At 42.3% G+C, this 7,377-nt stretch overlaps 1 protein-coding gene across 1 annotated transcript; it reads right to left on the bottom strand.

Moving 5' to 3' along the window:
- Nucleotides 1–232: 232 nt before the first annotated feature.
- LOC116374348 (zinc finger protein 287-like) lies at nt 233–5,973 on the bottom strand. Its single transcript, XM_031826280.1, has 2 exons — nt 5,722–5,973; nt 233–3,372 (listed from the first exon to the last, which is right to left on the bottom strand). The coding sequence occupies exons 1-2, from the start codon at nt 5,894–5,896 to the stop codon at nt 2,429–2,431; spliced, it is 1,119 nt and encodes a 372-aa protein (XP_031682140.1). The 5' UTR covers nt 5,897–5,973; the 3' UTR covers nt 233–2,428.
- Nucleotides 5,974–7,377: the final 1,404 nt, after the last annotated feature.

Genomic DNA, 7,377 nt, shown 5'->3' with positions numbered 1-7,377 from the left:
CAGGGTCACAGAGTGGTTATTGGTAGTCTGAAACAAATATACTTTGAAACAAGAGTATACACCTCACTACACATGGTTATGTGCTTTAAAAAAAGAAGACACCTGTACCAAGTCAGATATAGAATTGAGATGCATTACATTTTGAGTTTGTGTCCCAATATTACACTTTATAGACATCACAGAAGACTGAAATAACAAAACTGTTTGACATAAAAACACAGGATTTTCGTTGTAAAATAAAAATCTTTATTAATTATTCAATTATGCAAAATATTAATAAGATTGTAGCCATGAGGCCAAAGAGGGCTCTTTTGGTCACTGAATGCAGGAAAGGGCTACATCTACATCTAGGAAAGGGCTAGGAAAGGGCTACATCTACTTAAATCACATCTACTTAAATGATATGGCAAGAACTGAAAATGGTTGTCTAACAATGATCAACAACCAATTGTTGCACAATCCAGGTGTGGAAAGCTCTTAGAGACTCACAGCTGTAATCGCTGCCAAAAGGTGCTTCTACAAAGTATTGATTCAGGGGTGTGAATACTTATGTAAATTTGATCTGTATTTCATTTTCAATACATTTGCAAAAATGTCTAAAAACACATTTTCAATTTGTCATTATGGGGTATTGTGTGTAGATGTGTAAGAAAAAACATGATTTAATCCATTTCGAAGTCAGGCTGTAACACAACTAAATGTTATGAACGTTATGCGGTTCGTTGGGCCAACAGGATTGAGGGTATGAGATGTCATTTTGAATTATCAACTAATAATCTTCTCAAACTAAGGCCATTTGATGTGTTTAACTTTAGAATACATCACATATTGACGTATGAAGCAATTTGAATGGTAATGACATCTTTATGAGCCCACCTTGGGGGGGGGGGTCAAAGGTCATACATGTATACATTTGGGTGTATATCGAGCCAGAATTAACAGTATTGGGGTGTGCTCTATTATTGCATGGTACCCTAGTAACCACACCAAATTCACACAGAAAAGGAGACCCATTGGGGAAGTTTTTTGTTGTTGCTATAGAGTCATCATAGATTCTGAACGTATGCATAAACTTACCAATAGCTCTGTTTCTGGGTTTCAGGCTGTTGCTTGGCAACCTGTGAGGGCATTGAAACCTGTAACACTTTTGTGAAGGAGACATAATTAAAGCATATGCCATCTAGTGTTCAAACATGGTTTTATAACAACATTGGTGAGGATGGGCTGTCTGTAACAATAGTCCCACTAGTCACTCCAGCTAACATTGACCTGATGTGTTTTTTTCTCAGACATTCAGAAGTAAATGTTCCCACAAATGCTTAATCAATTTGACAGAGAAAGTTTGTTTGCAAGGAGACCAACCAGCTCCAATTGAAACATAGTTAGTGTAACCTAGTGATACATGAGGAGATGCATTCAAGTCTTTTCATAGCATTGTATTAGAGCAGCTCTCTTAACTCAATGCAGACATGAGGTGCCTCAGTTAGTCTGCAAAACATCATACATTCTATAGTCCTCTAGTATTACAATAATACACTACATTGTCAAAAGTATGGGGACACCTGCTAGTCGAACATCTAATTCGAAAATCTTGGGCATTAAGATGGAGTTGGTCCCCCTTTGCTGCTATAACAGACTCCACTCTGCTGGGGAGGCTTTCCACAGCCCCAAACCATTATTAATCCTCCACCAAACCTTACAGTTGGCACTATGCATTCGGGCAGGTAGCGTTCTCCTGGCATCCGCCAAACTCAGAATCGTCTGTTGGACTGCCAGATGGTGAAGCGTGATTCATTATGCTAGAGAACACGATCCCACTGCTCCAGAGTCCAATGGCGGCGAGCTTCACACCAGTCCAGCCCACACTTGGCTTTGCGCATGGTGATCTTGGGCTTGTGTGCGGCTGCTCGGCCATGGAAACCCATTTCATGAAGAAGCTCTCGACGAACAGTTCTTGTGCTGACGTTGCATCCAGAGTTTGGAACTTGGTAGTGAGTGTTGCAACCACTCTGCGCTTCAGCACTCAACGGTCCCGTATGTGAGCTTGTATGGCCTACCGCGTCGCGGCTGAGCCATTGTTGCTCCTATACTTTTCCATTTCACAATAACTGCACTTACAGTTGACTGGGGCAGCTCTAAAAATTTGACAAACTGACTTGCTGGAAAGGTGGCATCTTATGATGGTGTCACTTTGAAAGTCAACTAAAAGTACACTTTATACACCTGTCAGCAACGGGATTGGCTGAAATAGCCAAATCCACTAATTTGAAGGGGAGTCCACATATTTTGCCATGTAGTGTACGTAGAATTAGTAGCATTGAAGAGAAGTAATGTCTTTCCCTTTCTCTTCCTAAAAGCTGGGCACTGTGAGAACAGAAAGCTCCGTCTATCGACTCATGGGGTCTTTCCACTCCAAGGCATCGTTCTCCTACCTTCCTCGGGTGTGAGTTCTGAGGTGTCCTTTGATCTGGCTGGACTGACTGAACCCTTTTCCACAGACAGGACAGGAGTAGGGTTTCTCCCCCGTGTGGACCCTCAGGTGGGTCTTCAGATGGGTAGACCGGTTGAAGCGTTTACCACACACGTGGCAGCGGTACGGTCTCTCTCCCGTGTGGATGCGTTGATGCTCCCTGAACCTGCCTGAGTAGCTGAAACTCTTGCCACACACACCACAGTGGAAGGGCTTCTCCTTATTGTGAGAACACAGGTGGACCTTGAGGTAACTGGTAGAGGTGAATGACTTCCAACAGACTGTGCAGAGGATTTGCCTGTGACTAGTGTCACCACTGTGTGGTTCTGTGTGGGACAGCATGTGTGCCTTCAGTTGGGATAGCTCACAGAACACGGCACCACACTGAGTACATGAGTGTGTCTGGGTGTCCTCCTCTGGTCTCCTTTCTGGATCTCTCTGAACATCAGGTACACTTTCAGTGTTCTCACTCTGTGTTCTAGAACAGTCTGGATTTACTGCAGAGAGGGGCTGAGACTGAGGGGAGTCACTGGTTGGTTCTGATAGTGATACTCCATAGCCCTCTCCATCAGGTTCTGTTTTGATCTGTCCAGTTGTGTTGGTCAGTAGAGAGTACTTCTCTCTGTTCTCCACAGTTTGGAGAAAATGTGTGGGCTGAGGTGGCTCCTGATCACAGTCACTTTTCACACAGGGAGGAATGGTTATGGAGTCTTCTTTGGTATCAGCCTCCGGCCCTTGAATCTGCTCTTCCTCCTGACGGGTCCTGAGTTCACCCTGTTCCTCTTTAATCTGTGTGGACTCTGTGTCCTCCTGCCCCAGACTAGAGCTCCACTCCTGCTCACAGCGCTGTTGCTCAGGGGGAGTTTGCTGCTCTGAGACCCAAGAGACAATGGGCTGAGGAGCTGGGGAAAGGAAGACAATACTTGACGTCAATGAAAGTAATGACAGCTGTTGACACTTGATTGACAAGACCACCATTGAGTTAGCTAGCTTGTTCTGGGAATGGAATATCTATGTCTCTGGCTGAATCCCATATCACGCCTTCCCCCAGGCTATATCAGATATGTTTCTTATTTCTTTGCACAGGAAAAATGTTGCCTTTTCATAAACACATTTCATGCCATTCTTCTACACTTAATATGACTGGATACAAACAGATGAATAATAGGGAGACCCAAATACAATATGACACCCATCTAACCTGGAGGAGGATATTATTGTCAGAAAATACAATATGAAGTGGCACTAAAGCAACAATGATAAGGAGTGAATATGCAAACTCACCGGGGATGTTGCCGATGCTCTCCGTTGGTGCCAATAAGATAGGCTATACTGTTCGCTCAATTAAGTTGAATTTTGATAACTAAAAGACAGATTAGAGTCTTTTCATTGTCTTCTCTTTACATCAATAGCCATTTGCTTTCCAAACTGTTTTCTGGCAATTGTATTTTGAAATATTGTATGATATGCCTAGCTGGACTTTTCTACTTTTTACTGACAGTTGCAACTCAACAATCATCTATTTGGTATTTGCCGCCCACGATGCCTGAATTGGGGGCCCTTCCAAACGTAGGCAAGGTTTTTTTTTATTTTTACAGAAGCTAATGAACGCCTGCGGCCAAAACATGCTTCCTGGTGTAGTAGCCTATTTTGAATGATTTTAGGCTAATTAGGCTATATCATTTTAAAATTTGAATTCAAATTGGGGCTACTTTAGCCTAATGGACACGGCACCTATGCCCACTAGCTAGTGTCTACCAACTAGCTAGCTAGTGTGTACCAGCTACACTATTTGACCAAAAGTATGTGGAACCTGCTCGTCGAACATCTCATTCCAAAATCATGGGCATTAATATGGACTTGGTCCCACCTTTGCTGCTATAACAGCCTCCACTCTTCTGGGAAGGCCCTCCACTAGATGTTGGAACATTGTGCATGGACTTGCTTCCATTCAGCCACAAGAGCATTAGTTAGTTTCGGGCACTGGTGTTTGGCTATTAGGCCTGGCTCGCATTCGGTGTTCCAATTCATCCCAAAGGTGTTCAATGGGGTTGAGGTCAGGGTTTTGTGCAGGCCAGTCAAGTTCTTCCACACTCATTTTACTGCCAATGTCTGTCTACGGAGATTGTATGGCTGTGTGCTCGATTTTATAAACCTGTCAGCAACGGGTGTTGCTGAAATAGCAGAATCCACTCATTTGAATGTGTGTCCACATTCTTTTGCATATATAGCGTAGCTAGAGTAATGGTTGAGGGCGTGGTATGTAGTGAAGTAATGCTAATGAACGTCGTACTGTTACAAGTACCCTCAATGGCAGTGGGCACGGTGTGTAGTTACTGCAGTCTACAGATAGATCTGATTGCAATTTCACAAAAAAAGAAAAGAGAGGTGTGCCTAATTATGTGACGTACATTTGACACATGTAAAAAATATATATTTTTTAATTTATTTGACCTTTATTTAACCAGGCAAGTCAGTTAAGAACAAATTCTTATTTTCAATAACTGCCTGTTCAAGGGCAGAACGACATATTTGACCTTGTCAGCTCGGGGGTTTGAACTTGCAGCCTTCCGGTTTCTAGTCCAACGCTCTAACCACTAGGCTACCCTGCCACCCCAAATGATGAAATACCTCCCAAATGTAATGTTAAACTGTTACTGAGGTTTATATATTTTGGGGTATTCTCTTTGCATTTACATTTTCTGGTGTATTTCCTGTGTGATTTTGTTTTGTAATTGTAAGATGCCAGGCACCCCTGCAAGGGAGACCTTGGTCTCAATGGGCCTCCATTTTAAAATAAATAAAGTATAATCTCGTTCATTTGAATTTCATGTTCTTTCATTATTTAAAAGTGTTACATGAATTGCATCATTCAAGTCACGAAGTGTCCCGAAGTTAACGGGTATATTGATCCCCGAGCCACTTTCTGGAAGTCAACCTCTAAACTGTGTCAGCAAAACGTGACAACGGAGAGTCCTCCGAACGAGTTGGTAGGATCGAGGGGTGGTGTGGGAGTCAACGCTCTCCGCCGGGTTGAAGGGCAGCTAATGTTTCCGGTTGTCAAGGATACAGTATTTTCAACCTAACTTCCGATTTCTCCGGAAAATTCGAATTTGGGGACTCCGCTCAGGCTGCTACATTTGGTTAGGGTTTCACGGTCTCTCTCTGCCCTACTGAGTCAAAATACAATATAACACGTTTCTAGCTATCTAGATAATTCGTGTAAATGGGAAGTGCAGTAGTCTACATACCAGGTAGGACCGGTGTGATCAAGTGTCGTTTCAGGTATTGGTTCTCTCTCTTCGTCCGAGCTATTTCTTCCTGGTACTCGGAGATCGTGTCTCCGACCACTCCAAGTATCTCCTCGGCAGCTTGCATCAAACGCTCAGTTAGAAACACATTCAGATATTGTAATTTAGTCATCATTTGACTATTATATGGGGCAAAAGATATTCCTGAAATACACGTAGATAACTAGACCACTGCGAAGGCAAGAATAACTAAGTACTTCCGGGTCACGAGTTTAAAAACAATCTTTCAGAATATGAGTTCCGACCTGTATGCTTTGTAAACGAATAATTAGGGCGAAGATAGAAAATATGCACAATTACATATTTTATACTAGTTATCATATCAATAATAATTACAAGTATTTATATGCGATTTATTATTATTTCAAGGCTTAAATGGTCAACAAAGGGTGCATTCTACTCAGGAGCACTTCTAGTATCCAAATCCAGAGTTTACAGCCAGAGGAGCGTTACATTTTAGTCATTTAGGAGACACGCTTATCCAGAGCGACTTACAGTAGTGAGTGCATACGTTTGAATATTTGTTTCATACTGGTCCCCCGTGGGAATCGAACCCACCACCTTACCGCTGCAGGGGCCATGCTCTACCAACAGAGCTACACGTTGCTGCTCAATTTGCAGCCCTTAAAAAGAGTGACCTATCAGCTGAATAACAATAAATACCTATTGCCCTTAAAGAGTGGCCAATCAACTTAAATTTCATATTGGAACAACCTTTTTGAAGTCATGATTATAAGATACTTATACTATACGGCAGCCCCCCCCCCCCCCCCCCCCCCCCCCGCACCTCTCTGATTCAGAGGGGATGGGTTAAACGCGAAAGACATTTCAGTTAATGCATTCAGTTGTACAACTGACTAGGTATCCCCCTTTCCCTTTCTTAATTAGCCCATTCCTATTGCACAATGTTCAGTACTTTTTTCATGTTGCACATATACATATTGCACAGCACACAATGTCCCAGTGAAATTAGGCTCCATTCTACTCAGGAGCACCTGTAGTTTCCAAATCCACAGAGTTCACACTCCGAGGAGCATCGCTGCTCATTCTACAAACAAACAATATATTTTTTTTAGAAGTGTAGAGATGCAATTTGGGGAAAAATATTTTTAAAACACTGCCGTTCAAAAGTTTGGGGTCACTTAGAAATGTTCTTGTTTTTTAAAGAAAAGCACGTTTTTTGTCCATTACAATAACATCAAATTGATCAGAAATACAGTGTAGACATTGTTAATGTTATAAATGACTATTGTAGCTGGAAACTAACAATTTGTTTTATGGAATATCTACATAGGCGTACATAGGCCCATTATCAGCAACCATCACTCCTGTGTTCCAATGGCACGTTGTTGGCCTTCTAGACAGAGTTGCAAAGAAAAAGCCATATTTCAGACTGGCCAATAAAAAAAAAGATATAGATGAGCAAAAGAACACAGACACTGGACAGAAGAACTCTGCCAAGAAGGCCAGCATCCCAGAGTCGCCTCTTCACTGTTGACGTTGAGACTCGTGTTTTGCGGGTACTATTTAATGAAGCTGCCAGTTGAGGACTTGTGAGGCATCTTTTTCTCAAACTAGACACTAATGAACGACGTG

The sequence above is a fragment of the Oncorhynchus kisutch genome, linkage group LG6 (genome assembly GCF_002021735.2).
Source record: "Oncorhynchus kisutch isolate 150728-3 linkage group LG6, Okis_V2, whole genome shotgun sequence".
In the NCBI taxonomy this organism is placed as follows: domain Eukaryota; kingdom Metazoa; phylum Chordata; class Actinopteri; order Salmoniformes; family Salmonidae; genus Oncorhynchus; species Oncorhynchus kisutch.
Note: the sequence above shows the minus strand (reverse complement) of the source record. Positions and strands in the feature narration are given on the sequence as shown.

Excerpts from the sequence above, each read along its gene's own strand:
- LOC116374348 (XM_031826280.1), bottom strand. The coding sequence starts at position 5,896 with ATGATGACTAAATTACAATATCTGAATGTGTTTCTAACTGAGCGTTTG. Across the intron at positions 3,373-5,721 it reads GATCACACCGGTCCTACCTG|CTCCTCAGCCCATTGTCTCT; the intron begins GTATGTAGACTA and ends TCCTTTCCCCAG.